The 17,819-nt window shown below is 40.3% G+C and overlaps 2 protein-coding genes and 1 long non-coding RNA gene across 11 annotated transcripts in view; 2 read left to right on the forward strand and 1 right to left on the reverse strand.

Moving 5' to 3' along the window:
• LOC139773520 (uncharacterized) overlaps positions 1-350 on the forward strand; it is a 106,004-nt gene extending 105,654 nt beyond the window's left edge. The window contains exon 3 of the long non-coding RNA XR_011718366.1: positions 235-350. This is a non-coding gene — a long non-coding RNA (uncharacterized lncRNA). The remainder of the gene's footprint in view (positions 1-234) is intronic.
• Ten-m (teneurin transmembrane protein Ten-m) overlaps positions 1-17,819 on the reverse strand; it is a 515,153-nt gene that overhangs the window by 401,011 nt on the left and 96,323 nt on the right. The window lies entirely within an intron of this gene.
• LOC139773509 (sialin-like) lies at positions 4,847-10,068 on the forward strand. Its single transcript, XM_071707969.1, has 7 exons — positions 4,847-5,126; positions 5,852-6,130; positions 6,622-6,904; positions 6,996-7,581; positions 7,854-7,986; positions 8,691-8,932; positions 9,358-10,068. The coding sequence occupies exons 2-7, from the start codon at positions 6,127-6,129 to the stop codon at positions 9,547-9,549; spliced, it is 1,440 nt and encodes a 479-aa protein (XP_071564070.1). The 5' UTR covers positions 4,847-5,126; positions 5,852-6,126; the 3' UTR covers positions 9,550-10,068.

Consider the following 17,819-nt stretch of genomic DNA (forward strand, 5'->3'; position numbering starts at 1 on the left):
AACGTTTTACGGTTGTTCAATAGCGTCTCCGTAATGTCATGACGCATACGTTTCCCAGCGCATAAGATAAAGTGCATATATTTTACGGAGCAACGGCTGCATTTTTCATTCTCCAAGAAAAAAATCGATATTGAGTCTTCATCAGGAGAGCTCTCCCTTGTGTGTGCCCCTCTCCTCTCTCTCTCTCTCTCTCTTCTCTTCTCTTTTTAATATAATCTAATATTATTTTACCAGAGAAAAGTTCCAGAGCAGCTCTAGTTGCAGCCTTTACATACATTCAACGTCCCGCCAAGAACATGATGATATATTATTTAATCACGATAATATCCATTGGATCACATATCGCTCCGGTAAATAACATTTCTAATCATATTCTCAAAATTTAAATAAATCAGACAAATGTTTCTTTTTAATATCTAAAATCGAAATACGAAACTAAAGATTTAGCAAGCATATCTTAAGACATTTCTTTTTATTTGGACAGTTTCTCCACACACTTGTAGAGAAAATTTACTGCGTGACCGTCAATTTGAGCTTCGCGTATCGGCTCGCTTATCAAAGTAGGTAGCGCTTCGTAGCATCGGAAATAGATAGAAAATAGTCGGCCAATATTTACTACGACGCTTTGACTGTCGTTCCAGCCGTGCCAGCGGCATTTCGCGAATCGATTCGTCTCGATCGGGACTCCCGTTCCCGTATTCTACCGAGGAGGAGAATTTCACCGGAAGCGATGTACAATCGTCGCGACGCCGGCGGGTCGTGTGCCGTGGGGGAGGGCCAGGGAGAGATGGAGAGGCGTCGCGGAGCGGTGCGGGCGCGGCGGATGGAGAAGCGGTAGACGCTCGCGACGACATGGAAGGTGAATTTGGGCGCGTGAGAGATCACGAGCGGAGTGAAAAATGAAGGTACGAAACGGGGAATCGCACGCGGGGGGGAAGCTTGACGCATTGCGGCGGGGAAATATGGGTCGTCCCGATTATGTCGGGACGAGCACCGCGCCGGAATCTGACAGTGGCAGAGTGACGCCGCAAAACCTCATACATCTCGTGTATAACTAATGTCCGCATATATCACCTCTTCGTCTCCTGTGTGTATTTCCTTTCTTTTTTTTCTCTCTCGCGGAGCAATGCATGCCACGCGGGCGCTCCAGCGGTGGTTCGCTCCTCCTCGTGCGTTCGAGCGCGATGGAACCTGTCCGTTTCATTTAAATGCAACGCGGAAAACGCCCGCGCCGTGTGCTCCAGCACGCTTCGGACGGTATAGACTTCATGGAAGATAGGACGGGCGAGAGATGATACATTACCTTCTGGCCCCCGCTTCGCTTCCCCGATCGCACGCTCCGTGTCATTGTTTGAAAATCGTTTCCTCTTATTTGCAAATTAGTCGTACTCTCGGATATTTATAGACGGTTCGCTTCGAAATGATTTCTTTGAAAACTCATGCCGTCACTTGGTGTGAGAAATACACATAATTGATGCATTAAAAACTACTGTGACTTTCCTGAGTTCCTTCAATGCTGTTTCCCATTGTTTATCGTGTCGTAATGAGGGGAAATAGATATAAGAATATATATATATATATACAGCAATTATTAGAAAATTGGCATTGTTTCCTTCATTTTATTAAATAATATTTGCATCTGCTCAGGAGAAAGAGAGAGAAAGAGAGAAAAAGAGAATTAACTGCGTTAAAACTTGGTCTCTTCATCCTGCGATATTTGATTGACAATGATGGATGTTCGTCTAATTCTACGTGTCATTCTTCAATGTATTTTTGCAAATTAATAGACAAATTTCAATTACACTTTAACCTTTAAATAATTTAATGTAATAAATCACGCGAGTCAACTGAAATTCAACGTCTTGCCTCGTTGAACCAGCTCGATGTCTTTTCGTAGTAGGTGGTCCGAACAGTGGATGAAAATTAAAAAACGTTAAAAGAGGGCATCGTGCTCGTTAGCACGATGGGTCAACCTGCTTCAACCTGCAACCGGCAGTTAATTGGTGTTCGGTCGGCGAGGAATACCGGTCTTTGACAGGTCTGTCTCGAGGAGCGGCAGTCTGAGGGTTGTGTTTACACTGTGGACAAAGTCAGCTAGCAAGGCCCGAAATGCCTGGTACAATGCGAAGTAGCGGCTGGAGTGTCCTGGATCCTTTGCGGTCCGATCCCGTTTTCAAGCGCCGGCGTCGCTGTGCTAATCGACCACCGCGATCGTCACCATTGTTCCCATCGTGCCCGAAAGTCCTTTTGCGTCCTTAATCGGCGCAAAACGTCGTGCATCCAAACGTTCTACGTTTCGAGCACCTACCGATTTTTTTTTCATTTTTTTCCGTCTTTTCACATCTCTCCTTTTTCTCTGTCTCCTTCTCCCGGACGCGACGGCGACGTATCCATTTTTACCGGTGCTCGAAGCTTTGCGTTTTCTCGAGTGGATTCCCCGCTTCTCCCATCTCAACCTGCCATATTCCTCTAGCAGGTATGCGCGCGAGCATTCACCCCGGTACGAATGCAGGTGTGCGCTGGGCCGAATAAGCCCAGAAGAGGCGCGAGGATGATGGCAACTCGTGCGTCTCCAAGCTCCGTCGACGTCGTTGTCGTCGTCGCCGTCGTCATCGTCGTCGTTGTGTCGTCGTCGTCACGAGACTGCCGCGGCAACCACTTCCGTCTGCGCGCTTCTCGTTTCTACGAACGTTTCGTCACGCCTGTCACATGCTTACCGCACGAAAGAGACCGCGGGTCTGGTAAAAATATTGTGATGGTCGCGGTGGCGTCGTTATTGTCCACCGCCGGCTCTGTGTTCGCCGCTACCTATCGGGCGGCGAACGATGCAAAAACGTATGCGGTTTGCACCGAAAAGAAAGCATGACATACGGCGTGGTATAGCATTATGTTAAAAAAATTCCAATGTTGAATAAGATACATTATGTAAAAGAATAATATTTAAGGTAAAAATTGTAAAATACTTGTTATGTGCAAGTCTCGACTTTGTTTCACGATAACGCGTTACGCAAGTTATTGCGATATCGTAGAATGACCTACATAGACACATTATCGCAGATGAAGATGCTTACGCGGCATTTAAATACTGACTGCTCCGTTTATAACTCAAGTTTTATTGAGATTAATAAACCTTCGAGGAGGTTGTTTGTCGTCACGTTGCGGTGCAGGCGACGGGGCAGCGGAAAGCCTATAGGTGTGTTTTCGTCGCATAAAATAAACGAGTTTTAGCAAATGAATATGTGGAATGCATTCAATTAGCTGTTTCTTAAGGTTTTAAATCGTTGTTTGTACAATTGAAACCCAAATACGTTATTATCCACGTTGAAATGTGGCAATATGCTGTTTTACAATTTCTTAATAACTATGTAGACAAATCATTTCAGTCTTCGTAAAAGTTCTTCCTAAATATGTAAAGAATATAATCTATTATTTATTATATGTATCTGCGATGGTCACACTCTAATGTATAAATTAGATATGCATGCACTAATGTCTCGATAATGCACAGCTTATGAATATTATTTAATATCTTTAATCTATATCTACATACTCTCTCTTTCTCTCTGTCTCTCTCTTTCTCTCCCCTTCCTTTTTCTTACATCTTATTACATATGATCATTTGTTTTGTATGATAAGCATCGGTTCACCTGGCAGAGACTATCTTTCACAAATGTAGACATGATAACACATTAACTTACAATAAATGCATTGTTGATACTCGCGGCAGGGAATCGCACGCATACAATATTTCCGGGATATTCAGTATGGATTTCGCATAAATTTTATTTTTGCTATACAAAAGTGAGCTATGTGAATATAAATATTAATATAAAATGATTTATATCAACATGTTTATATATATTTATCTTTACACATATGCATGTTATAATATGCAGGAAGATGATATCGTGGCAATATTATTATGTGTGTAATATGTACCTAACTTATCTCGAATTGGTTGACGGAAAAAGATGACACGTGTACTGAATATAATTCGGGGGGCGTTACTATATGTTGAATGCACAGATATCCAAGACTGCGGGTTGTGGTCGGCGGGGAGTCCTAGGCTATGCTGCCGGAACGTTTCTCATCCGTTTGGACATGGGCTCACCAGGGAGACCCCATTATCTTCAGCCCATAAACATTAAGCGGCGTCTCGCCGACGAATGTCCGTTAAGAATGCTATCGTGTGCCACCGCGTATCGCGGCGAGAGGAGAGACTCGAGTTTCGATGTTGGCGGCCTACCGAGATAATGGCTGGGACATTCACATTGGATATCGCGCGAGTAAGACCTTGCCATCGCTGCGTCGAGCCGTTAACGGAGACGAAACTGTCGTCTGTGCTTGTATAATCAATGCAGGCGCGTTTGGTTTTAATTATCGCCGGAGAAACGCGGCATGAATAACGGCAGATACCGCCGTGAAAACCGGTTTTAGAGAATGATCTCGTCGACTGCGACTGGTGGTGCCTTCGCTTTCAAGGAATCGTTTTTAAAAAGAAATGTACGGCCTTGAGTATAAAAAAGTCAATTAACACAACGAAGTTAAATAAATCAAGTGCAAATGATTATATTACTTTTTTTTCGCTGTGTTATTTCAATAATTATTCACACAGTTGCTGCCTTTAGTAGTAAAAAACAAGCTTTATCTACTGAATCTCTTTAATGATCGTGTAATTGCATTAAGCTACAAATAGTAACGTACATGTATAGAATACTATAACAGATATAAAAAAAAATCAAAGTTATTCTATGTAATGACTCAGCAAATATAAGGCAGTGTTGTTTCACATTATGGAATCGCCACTTATGTGCAAATTACTGAAAGTTAAAACGCAGTCGCTTCCATAGTTTAGTTTAGTGCTCGTGTGACCGCCGGGCAACTCGTGTCGTACCGTCTTTCGTAACGCCATTCACACATCGGATTATACCTAGTTCCGCTGACTGCATACGTCATTCAAACATAATTTCCTGACGCGTTTATATATCTGTTATCATCTTTTCTCTGTTGGTGTTAAGAACTTATCGAGTATGCACGTGGAGTGAATATAAGTGTTTTGAAACTATCCCATGATATATTTATGGATCTTTTTTTTAATTTAAAGACAAGGAGAGAAAGACTTTAACGTAAGTATTAAATTGACAGATTTCGATACATTTTTATTAAAAACAGAATTTTTTTTATTTATATAAGTTTTAAATATAAGGTGGAGGGGGAATAATTCAGAATATCGTGCAGACATCAAATGAATGCTATAAATTGCAATTTCACAGTATCAATTTCAAAAAATCGAAATTTATACCTTAATTGATAAGTATTAAGTACAAAAAGAGCACGGATTTATATAATATCTACTTTTCAAAGTTCAAAATATCGTGAACCCGTACAGAGAATTACATCGTGATATGAAAAACTTGAGCAAGAACGTTATCTCATTTAGTAAACATCTAGTGTTAAAATTGGAATCGAAATCGGAGACTGGATTGCTTAAATACGACATTGAAAATAAATTAAACTTGCCTGAATCCGTTATTTAAAACATACGGAAGGAATAATTGCGAAAATATCTGTTTTTATACATCGTAGAGCACGAACGTTTCGAAATTGTTTTGTTCTACATGGCAACATTATCGTTGTATAATAGTCGGCTCACACATAGATACACGTCTGCCTCGCTGTTACGCGAGACACTACCGTCTCTCTTGATACGCGCGACCGTTATCGTTCGGCAAAGGGAATAACATATTTATTAGCGGAATTGAGTAAGGCAGTGAAGCCTCGAACCGTATTGACTTTACAAGTGAATGACAGTGTGCTTTTCGCTCTGCGGCGCGTAATCTCGCGTCGATAGGAATCCTCAGTGCCGAGACACAAATCCAGAAAGATATTCGTGGAGAAGGAATTTTGGGTATCGTGCATGGGTGCCGTCTCATCGTCGGCGATATAATTCGATAGTCGTCCTCGAGCGGTTGAACGTGCGCGCGAGCGAGCAGCGAGACTGAATTGGTGATTATATCGATACGGAAACAAACGACGAAAACGGCGACACTGGCGCAACGATTTGAAACGTGATGGTCATCAATGTCATCGATTCATTAACCGAGGTCACATTGAATATTCAGAACAATGGGTAAGAAAATATTTCCTGTCATAAATTAACATTTATATAATAATAGTCAAGGATATAAAAATTTTATTATCTTCTAATTTGCAAGGCATATATTTATGCATATTATATGTATATATAATAAACGTTTATATCTAATGTAACGTAAATTTTCTACATTTAAACGATAAATTTTACTGCCCTGTCATGTTTCTCCTTGAATACTTGATATCGTTAGTGTAAAAGAGATTTAATTTAAACCATAGTTATAAACTTACGTGTAAAAATAGATTTTTAGTATTATCGATTTGGCGCATTGAATAAAGTGTAAAAATAATACATATTCATTGTTTCTCTTGCTTCTCTTTCTCTTACTTTCTCTCACTTTCTCTCACATTTCGGCACGTACTCATCGTAATAGTAAATTGTAATTTACTAAATTGCATCTCATAGGTTAAACAAACTTAATCTTTAATACATATTATTTTACATGTCTTTTTTAATCTTGACCTTAGAGATACGCGTACGATACTTGTTCGCTGTAATGCTATGCATCGCGAACATGATCATTTATGGTCTGAAAGTGAATATCGCGACGGCTATTATTGGTATGGTGAAGAAAAAACCAGGTGTACCAGATTGGTCGGATGAGTGTCCGGAATTTGATGTTCCTGGGAATGCCGTCACCGATATCGACGGTCCATTCGATTGGACGGCAAGCCAGCAAGGTTTGGTCATTAGTATATATTTTGCCGGATATCTCATCGGCATGTTTCCATCGGGATATTTGGCGGATCGGTAAGTGACTATTCCGTTTATAAATTCTATTTATTCTCAAGATACATATATATATCTCTATAAATTGTGGTGATGAAATTTATCGGTGCAGGTTCAACACGAAGTACGTATTGTTAATATGCGTGCTGGCAAATGGAATCTTAACGATGTTGGTGCCGATCGCGGCGAGCGAGCTGTACGTGCTATACGTCGTGAGATTTTTGACCGGTCTCGTGAGCGCGGCGAATCTTCCTATAGTAAACGTTCTTCTGGGAACATGGGTCGTATACGAGGAGAAAAGCACGTGGGTCGGCATCATATACGCTGGAACGTCGCTCGGCACCGTGATATCTATTCTTACCTCCGGATTGATATTAAATTACGTTGGCTGGGAGGCTATTTTTTACATCCACGGAACGTTACCGTTGATCTGGTGCGTCGTTTTTTATATATTTTTCGCCGGTTGTCCGGAAGAGCAAAAGTATATAACGGAGCAGGAAAGATCGTTCATCGTGAGCTCGTACGGTCATCGTACTCCTGGCTCTTCACAGATGAAGATCCCGTGGAAAAGTATATTTTCATCGGTACCATTTTTGGCTCTGATCGTCACGAATACCTTAGGCAACTTCTGTTGGTATTTCTTGCTCACCCAGTTGCCGCTTTACATGAACAAGATATTGCGATACGATATCACATCGGTGAGTGCGAAATAGGGATAATAACACATGTAATTTCTTCTTATACATATTATTATGTCATAGAGACGTAACTACGTACTACGTATTTCAAGTTATGATATATATGTTAAATCCAAAAGATATTACGAGCGGAATAATATTATGGATAAAATAATATTTTGCATTTTCGTATATAGTAATATTATTTTATTCTGTACGTCCTGTATGACGTGCGTAGCTATGTGAAATATATCTCAACTCTTTGTGTAAATTTTTCCTGAAATACTTTACAGAATGCCGCTATCGTTTGCACGCCGTATCTCGTGAACGCCTTCACTAATCCACTAATCGGCAGGGTTTTAGATTGGGGGCGGAAAAAGGGATTCTGGTCGCAGACGGTTGCACGTAAAATTGCGGTTTTTATAAGTATGTATTTGAGATGAAATTCACACATAATAGCATAGCTCTATGAATATAGATATTCGTCATTATATAGAAATATAAATCACATTTATGACAGATTAAGAATAGTTCCGTAAAAAAACAGGATTTTTCTGTTTATAAAGAAAATCATAAAAATACTGTATTATTTTTACTGATGGTACGCATAATTATATTATGGTACATTCTCTTTTAATTAATTAATAAAATAAGTAGCATTTCTTTCTCTTTTTTTTTTAACTTCAGCAATCCATAACATTAGCGAATGTAATAGCACAACCTCGAGCACAACTTAAAGAACTAAATTTTAATTATATCTACAATTTACATATTAATGAAAAATGGATGAAGTATTGTTTGCAAATGTTTTCTGCGTGACCCTTGTGGCCGGCCGAGATTTCGAATAATGCACGTGACATTGTAATTTCTGTTACTATTTCTAATAGCAATACGTAACATATTTCTGTAACATTTATATATCAAATTATAATTGATATGAATCAACTGTATTATGCATCGTACTGAATGTTATACTTTTTAATATTATATACATAGATTTAAATATATATCTGAATAATTTGTCTGTTATTTATATTGAATTTGTATTAAATTAAATAAGTTCAGTTACATAACAGAGATTTTTGATATATTTATTGTATAATATATATTTAATATATTTTTCTTTCCAGGCACTATACCACCTAGCATTTTCCTCGTTATAATCGCGTACATTGGTTGCGATCGTTTGACATCGACCGTGCTGCTAACCCTGAGCATAGTAGTCTGTGGTGCTATATTCGTTGGCCATCTTTGTAATCAGAACGATCTGGCTCCGAATTACGCAGGAATCCTCATGGGCATTACAAATACTCCAGGCACTATTTCTGCCTTTATTTTACCACCGATAGTTGGTGCTCTCGTAGCGGAAGGAGTGAGTTGAACACTTAATGCATGATCAAACAAAAAAAAAGAAAGAAATGTCCGTTAAGAGCTACGTGACGTGATCACCAATTTCCTGAATTTTTAATAAGTCGTGCACAGAGATTCTACTTTCTTGAAGTTTTACGAAAGGTGAAACGACTTTAACCCGAGATAAGAAAGTTAAGCCGATATTCGCTCTAAGAGACACTGAATCCTAATTGCGTAATCAACTGCGAAGTGAACTTTATTGTGACATAAGATCTTTAAAATGAGAAATTTAATATTATGTTATTTGCTTGTCATAATGTCCGAAGTAATTTTGTAACATATTAAATTTTATAGCTTGTTTTAAAAAGGACACCTGTAAAAATAACATTTTCACATTGATGTGTCGTTTACTTTAGTCTTAATGTTCAACCATGTCTTCTCTGACAGCATACTATAGCGCGTTGGAGGGTCGCATTTTGGATTACCATCGTCGCCCAGGTTTTCGCTTTCTTGGTATTTGCGGCCTTCGGATCAGCCAAAATTCAACCGTGGAATTATCCGGTACCGGATGTTGAAAATTGGGACGTCGACGAAGGACAACAGCAACAAGAGCAGCGGGAACAAGAAACGAAGACTTAAATTGAGACCACCTTTGAATAGTTCTTATTAACAAATCAAAAGAAGCATATTTTTTTTACAAGAATCTTACAAGAATCTATCACGCCTATTGCATAGACAAGAAATGTTATTTAGATAAATTGTCAATAGGTACGATGAAATAATTTATCATAAAATGAAATCAAGACGTTTGCGATTGTTATATAAAACATTCCTTATATTTATATTAAATCAACTCTCTTTTTATATTTTGATATGTCTTATTATGAACCATTTTTTATGAATCTATCGAGATAGCGGATGTAATACTTAATTATACCACTTTATATGTTATATACAATATATCTATATATGTTGACAATATCTTGCAAAATATATTTCAAGCAAAAATTTTGTTGATAATATGCTTTGTAGCATATTATTAATATCAAAGTTTTAGCTGCCTTATACGGGCGATAATTTTACAAAATATAGATTGTATAGTACATACATGTATATGCACATATGCAAGAAATTTAAAATATAACCGCATTCATATTATTTTCACGATTATTTCTATTTATTTAGCACCTAATTCGGGAAAAAGAACAAGAGATCTTAAACAAAATTGCGAAAATGTGAATCATTTTGTACGCCTGCTTGACGATCTTAACGACATGCCAAAGTTCGCGAAAGTCCCAAGAGTGCCACTACTTGACGTGTCAAGGTTTACACTAAGATAACTAGGATTGCGGGACCACCCTAATGACGGGTAACCAATTACGGGCCACCTGGTACAAAAATTCTCCTTATCCCAATTAGATCGCTACGTCGCAAGACTGCCAGTCGGCGCGAGACGGACGAGAAGGAAACAAGATGACAGCACGAAAGGGCCGTGCCAACACCAGCAGCGATGAATATTTACGGCGGTTGAAATATTACGTTTGTAATCTATTTCCAGCCTACAGTCGCACGCTTCGACGATGCCGTGATGGGACGCGAGCGGTAACTGCTTTCCTCTCGCTAAACCATTTCCTCCTTCCTTTAAATATTACTGACAACCTCGATAGAGACCTGTGCGGTTCCGAATGAGAGAATATTGAGACCCTTCTGCTTCTTCGAGAATTCTTTAAAAATTTCATTAGGAGAAATCGAAGGGAACGAGATGGGTATTATACGCACGTTCGGCGCTATCAGATTTTATTTTCGATCTAGAAAATATATTGGTAGTCATATTAGAAAATTTAAAACTTTAGAAATTACCTTTCCTGACTAATATCATCTTTATATTTCAACATTTTAATCTAGCTTCTGTTTTAAAATTATAAATCACATCTCAATATACCCAAGAAAATAATATGTAACGCATTGTTACGAGACAATTATCATAATATTTTCTTATATAGTAATTCTTTCGAATTTATTAATCACAAAATTGGTTGTATCTTCCGATAAGGCAAGCATGAGTGGCAAGAGAATCGTTTGGACTTAATATTCTGGTAAACTTCGTTGAAGGGATGGGCCGATACGCGAGAGCCAAAGCTTCTCTTCATCGTGTTTACTAATTCATGAGATGAATAACTTAAGGATAGGCGCTCACGGTATGAATAATGCTTATTCGTCTTCTTAACCCCTTGAGCAGGTGACCTGTTCCCTCTATCGATGTTTATGCGCGGTCTAAACCCGGTCGACCGATCGTTTCGATCATTACTGACGTGGGAAAACACCTGCCACCGTTTAAGACGCCTAATGCTGTGTTGATCGATGCAGATTTCTTTCAGAATGCCATTCCGCTCGAAACTTACGATTAATATTCGTCAATAATTATCTGATCGTATGTAGTCTGAACAAAGTATCTGCGTCGACTAATTTCGGAAAAAGTCGACTATCTTCTGTACTTTTAAACTTTATTTCAAGCTGGATTTTAGTTTGGTATTATATAGATCAACGTGTGAAGAAGTTAGCCGAATTAATCTGAATATCCTCGCATTTAGTGCAAAACGCTCTGAAATCGTTAAGATCCAAGTACGATTCATATATTCTTATTATGATGAATGTTTTCTATTTTCCCGACTTTTAACGTGACTAGCAACTACCGAAACCGATTCGTCCGGAATTGGTTGTCCGAAAAGTCGGCAGACGCGGCAGCTAATTTACATAGTCCAATATTTTAGAAAGATTAATCGATGCATACGGTAGACGATTCGAGCACAACGGCGACGAGTCAGTGAAAAATTCCCTCCGTTTCCGAGTTATCTGTCAAAATGGCGATTAATCAAGCGGTAATTATAAGTTCCGAGGATCTTTCGTCGGGCCGTCGTCTCGTTTGCTTAGAGAAGCACGTAGTCCGTAGTTGCGGGTCGCTCGACAGAGGCGGTTAATCAATCCTGGAGCTCGTTACAGTCGGGCACTCCGGTACTTGAAGTGGCGTTAACGCATCCGGAGCGCCACTAAAATGTCAGGAATTGTTAATCTACCCCGTCGCGCACACAAACACACATACGCACATACACATGCTTAACGCACGCTTGATAACACACTGTCGTGGGGGGAGGGAGAAGTATCACCCACCCCTCGCGCGGACGGGGTTGCCGCGAATAAACCCTTACTTTCCAGTTTCTGCCCTCTGACCTCTTCCTCTTCGCGCCACGAGCTCGCTTTTGCTCTTCCCGGAGAACCTTGGCAAGGAGACATTCGCCGCCAAGCAGCACCAGACCGCACCGTTATTACTAGCGATAAATCGCCACCTTTAATAAGAGCTCGCGCGACGTACGCCAGACGGAAGTCAGAAACGACGACGACGACGGCGGCGGCGGCGACGACTACGACTACGACGACGACGACGACGACGAAAGGATGGTGAATTTAAGGGGCGGATAGGACCGAGTACACTCTATTCAAACGATATCCGTTCAATTTTACCGAATCCTCGTCGCGATGGTCGACCGTGTGCTGTTCCTTTATTGTGCGCCATCCTCTGATGGCTCGAACGATTTAATTTCGAACATCTCGCCGCGCGATAAATATATTTCGTATATAAAATACCTGCCGGCGTTACGAAAATTTATTACATTTACTGGAAGATAATATCGTAACGCCTATATTCGTTATATGTATACGCGCTATCAACGTGGTATAGAGTTTTCGGTGCTTGATCCGAGGGATATGGTACGCTGATGATTTATTGCCGTGCGTTTTGATTGACGTTGTAACAAGATAGTAAACGTATTTCACATGGCGCCGCGTTTTAATCCTTTTCATCCCGATATCGACGTTACGCCATTATACTGCGTCAAGCTTTTATCTTATAATATCAACAAGCAATTATCAACATGTTCAAATATTTTTTGAGACCTTGGACGATATACAGCCAATCCGTTTAGTATCAGCGCTTGTAATTGTTTTTGCTTGCTTAAAAAGTTTAGTGAAGTTATGTAATAACTATTATTATTGTACTTTGATTATTCTCTTGGATTATAATTGCATAATTAATATCTAATCGTTTTATTTAGTTACGTATGTGCGAATAAAAAATTTTAATATTACATAAAAATGTGTATAGGCTAAAATTAATACAACAATAAAATTAAATAAGCTAAAAATATAGTCGAGTTTCAGCTTTTCTAGTTTTTAATTGTGAGACAGCGTGCTATTAAAGACCCGAAATGCCACGTACTTTCACTTGACTTAATTTGCACTCAGATGTCCTTCTGCGGGCTCATTATACAACTGTATAATCGTTATTTGAATTTTGTCTTCGAGTATATCAGAGATATACAGAATGGAAGCTTATATTTTGAGACATAGACAATTCAATAGTCGCTGTTTGATTACAGAACTATTGAGATTACTTGGCTGAAAGACGAAATGAGATTATTCACGCGAAACTTGACTTCAGATTAAAAATACCGATTAAAGCAACAACAAGAATATATTATATTTTACGCGAAAAGAAACGTACTTTAAAATAAATCATTGAACTTGGACGACAAGCGGCATTATCGCGACATACGAGCAAAATATTTTCGCAATCCACCTCACAAACGTGTCGACCGAAAGACTTCATTGTGACGCTCGGATCTCAGTCCACCTTACGGTTACGTTCAGTATATCGAAATTCTTTTACGTGAACAGGAAGCGACATTAGCGAAGAAACGGTTGCACGTCTGTGAACGTGAGCTGGGTCACCCACCGGTGGTTGTTGCAAGGCAGTCGCCAGCCACGGTTCCCGCAGAGAATCAAGACTCTTTTTCCTTACGGCGCATCGCGGCTGAGATCTAGCAGTATAACGCGAAGGGAAAAAGGAAAGGGGAGTGATTTCGCTAAGAAACTCGATACGCCAGGTTGCCAAGGGATGCGGAGGGATAACGCGGACGCGCAGCGCGGTGTGGTATAGTTCGGGAGCTCGTAACTCGGTCACCCCGTTTCCAATTGACCGGCTTCCTGTCTCGCGCCGTAGCCCGCAGTCCGACTGCATTGTACGAACTTCCTGCAGATTTTAGCTGTCGCCGCGTTTCATATTTTAAACGGACCGGTAACTGGCCGGGCTGAAGGGGGAGGGGAAAGGGAGGACCGGGGTCCGTGTCGCTCCGGGACGATCGACGTGGACACGGAAAGTGGACCGCGTGAGCGCAAACCCTGCGTATAAATATGTATATTCGAAATATACACATAGGGCATAGGGCCAGCGCGCGGACCTATGTCAAACCGCGCTGCAGCTTCGCGGATTCGTGACGGGGAGCTTCAGAAGAGACCGCTTAATCGGCGGTTGTTGCCGCCGCATCGGATTTTGATTAGCGCGACCACGTCACGTTCGTCCGTTCGTTTGTCGACGGATAAAAAAATGCATTGCACACGCCACACGGCGCATTAACTTATACATGGCTATACACGTGTGCATGCATACATTGTACGTACATTCTCTTGTCAGTCTGAGTCCATTTAACATTTAACATTTTCCGCGTTCGCGTGCACAGGATCTCTCCGCTTTTGCCTTAGTGATTTTTTAATCTCTGCTAATATATGTATATATATATATATATATATATATATATATATAAATTTTCTATCCAAATATGCGTCCCGTGTTTCCGATTAGATCTTCTGTAACGTATGTTACACTCGAATTTGTTATTCAAATACTTGATCAATTGCTACTTTTCACTCTTGTACTGCTTTAGCTACTGGATTATCTTTTTGTCGATGAATTCTGAGCATCAAAGAATCCGTGTGCTCTTTATGCATAGATTAATTTTGTGACTTTTAAAACGCGATATTATACATGCACGTCATATACAGCTGAAAAAAGCTCCTATGTTTGATGCATAATTATATCTTCGCATGAAACATCGCTACGCCTCTCAATCCAAAATACAGATCTCTATCAAGTTAAAAAAAAAGACCGACACATATGTATCTAACGAATACTCTCTACATAAACTTGCAAAAAATATTAAATAATTGAATAAAATTCGTGTTGAAACATTAATTGTAACCCAAGTCAGCTGGTCAGTCGGGTCGTAAGATAGTTGATCGCGTGAGGACATAAATTTGGTGGACACCGGGGGCGAATAGCCTGTATCTCGTAATTTAATCATATCTTCACACCCCTCGAATTGCAAAGTCGACGCAGGATCCCTTCGTTTTCAAGCCGAGCTATAGAACTGGTAAAGAGCTCGAGGTTATTAGGTGCGTTCATTGTTGTGCGTTCGTACTTTATTGTTGTTTCAATTACGTTTGAGAGAAAAGCTGCACCCTTTCGACTCGTACACTCTCTTCTTTGTGTGGCACTGTTAGTCCCTCTCTTTCTCTCTATCACACCCTCTCATCCGTCCTTTCGACTACCCCCACGGATCGTACCCTTCTCCGCGCCCAAACTCGCGTCCTCCTCCGTCTCCCTCCCCCGAAACGCCGTCGAAAGCCGTCAGCATATTGCGCATGCATAATTTAACGTGTTCAAACAAATAACAAAGTTTTCGCATGCTGATGAGAACGCCACCGCGTCCGGATTTCGACTGCCACCGACTGGCAGTGACATATTTTCATTTGACACGCGGAGAAAGGGGCGGGCTCGACTAGCGGCCGAGAAATTCCGCAAATCTACGCGGCACGATCGATCTCTCTTTTTTTTTTCACGTTCAAACGCGCCGGGCCATGAATACTCGGAAATAACCCGTGAAAAATAACAGACTGAACAACGAGCGACAAGCCGAGGCAAAGAATTTTGCATCGAATCGCGTCTCAATCAATAATAATTTGCATATGTTCGCCTAATTCCACGAAGAACGGACAAACTAGGAGATTCGAGGCGCCGAAAGATATGTGAATTGTACGGAGCATAATTAGAGCGGCCATTGAGTCCACAGCCATCAGAAATGTACTTCCGGTCGAGGGACGCGATAACCGTTTACAGGCCTCGCGTGATCGTCGAGGCCCCCTTTCTTCTTTTTTCAACCATCAGCCGCAGAAAGATGTACGGGGGTGTGCCGTAAAAAGATGGCGCGACTTCGGCGAGTATCTCGGCTTTGCGTGTTCTGTGTGAGAGACAAAACACAGCCAATAAAGAACAACCCCAACCCCTCGGCGCGATACGGCCGTACCTCTCGGATATATTACTGGAAGAAATATCAATGGTAAAAAAAAAATGCAGATGGACGCAGATTTTATGTCCGCTTGCGAATCACCCGGCGAAACGAAGGATAATTATGCCTTTGAACAGGAACAAATGACGGCTATGGTTGCTAATCTTTCTTTTACTGCCTTTATAATCGTCGGGGTAGCGCCGCGGTTAAAGTGTTCAATTCCCGTGCCGCCCGCACGTAACCCGCAATTCGCTTTTATCGCGAGATGTTTTAAAGATAAACACGTAATGCTGTTTTAAAGACCATTGTAAAAGCCCGACGATATAATTGGCGTGGCTCGCAGAGCGGCCACGCCGCTTGCGCTCTCGCAAAATTTCTAATTCACTTTGCAAATGGTAACGCGTGGAAAAAAAATCTTACCGATCGCTCAACGTCTCGACAACGGGGGATCCGAGTTTCCCACGTTCCCCTTCCCCCCTCCCTCCCCGTAGGGAGGCGAAGTTTACGGTAAACAAGCCTCGTGCCTGTAATTATTTACGTTATTCTCGCGATACGATCTCGGAGCGCGGCTTATGAACTCATCGCTCGTGACTTCGCTCTATCCCCTTTAATGGAAAAGCGTGTCTCATGTTGCACGTTCAGTTGACTAAAGCGTTATTAACTTCCAAAGTAAACTCACTCTTTTCCTCGTGGCACACTTTTGTACATAGTCGGATCGTTACATAATGCTCGATGAAAAGCTAAGCTCCTACATACGTATGCGAGTACTACGCGATGTATACGCCCGGTCCGGCTGGCAATTTGCCTTTGCATACCGTGGTCTCACTCGAAGTATGAATAATAATGACCCTGGATATGTGAATTACGAGGCGATTATCTACGACGGGCGGACGGGGTGGAGGCACAGCCCGCCCGTTGGTTATTGCACTCTAGCGTATAGCGATGTCGGGAATCGATTCTACGACTCGGCATAATAACAGAGATATACCAGATATATTTTCCTAACTCCGAGACGCTGCCGTCTATGTATGTCTCCTGCAGTTGATGGATAAATAAGTGACGACAGGATTGACATAATTTTTCCATTACATAACGGCTTGAAGTATATATTTTTGTAATTAAAATATGTTAATATAATCTTTTAATACCTATTTGAATATAACAATTTAATATATTGAATAATTAATGTATAAATGCAAAATGATATTTATTAAATCGATATAAAATGAATAATTAAAAGTTGTACTAATATTCTATATTACCAAGATTTAAGTAACTTACGTTGATTCTAATTATCAAGGCTCAGATGATATCAAATTAAATATGTAAATTATTTAAGAATGTTATCTTCTTTAAGCTGTATATTCTATCGGGATATTCGGGGTGGGAAAGGGTGGAAAGTTAGTACAAAGCTTCTCCACAAACGGCGCCACCTGACGGAGCAATCCCTTCGGAGAAAATAGTAAAATTTTTAAGGGTTGCTTATACCGATAAATGTAATTTTTTTAATTAGGCTTAATAAATTAGCAGATATATAATGCATCTATTGGCTTGCGTAATCCTTTAAATTAAAGTAAATAGCTTCCATTTATAATCTTTTCATAAACAATGGCAGAAACAATTTAAAAAATTTTACTTCTCATTCAAAAATATCTCATCTGCCAATAGAATAGATTCGATTTATTCCTTTCCAATTTCTATGTAATATTTTCATATTTCATAAAACACGAT

This window comes from Temnothorax nylanderi, unplaced genomic scaffold, assembly GCF_030848795.1.
Source record: "Temnothorax nylanderi isolate EJ_2023f unplaced genomic scaffold, tnyl_v1.0 TNYL_tig0063_pilon, whole genome shotgun sequence".
NCBI classification, from domain to species: domain Eukaryota; kingdom Metazoa; phylum Arthropoda; class Insecta; order Hymenoptera; family Formicidae; genus Temnothorax; species Temnothorax nylanderi.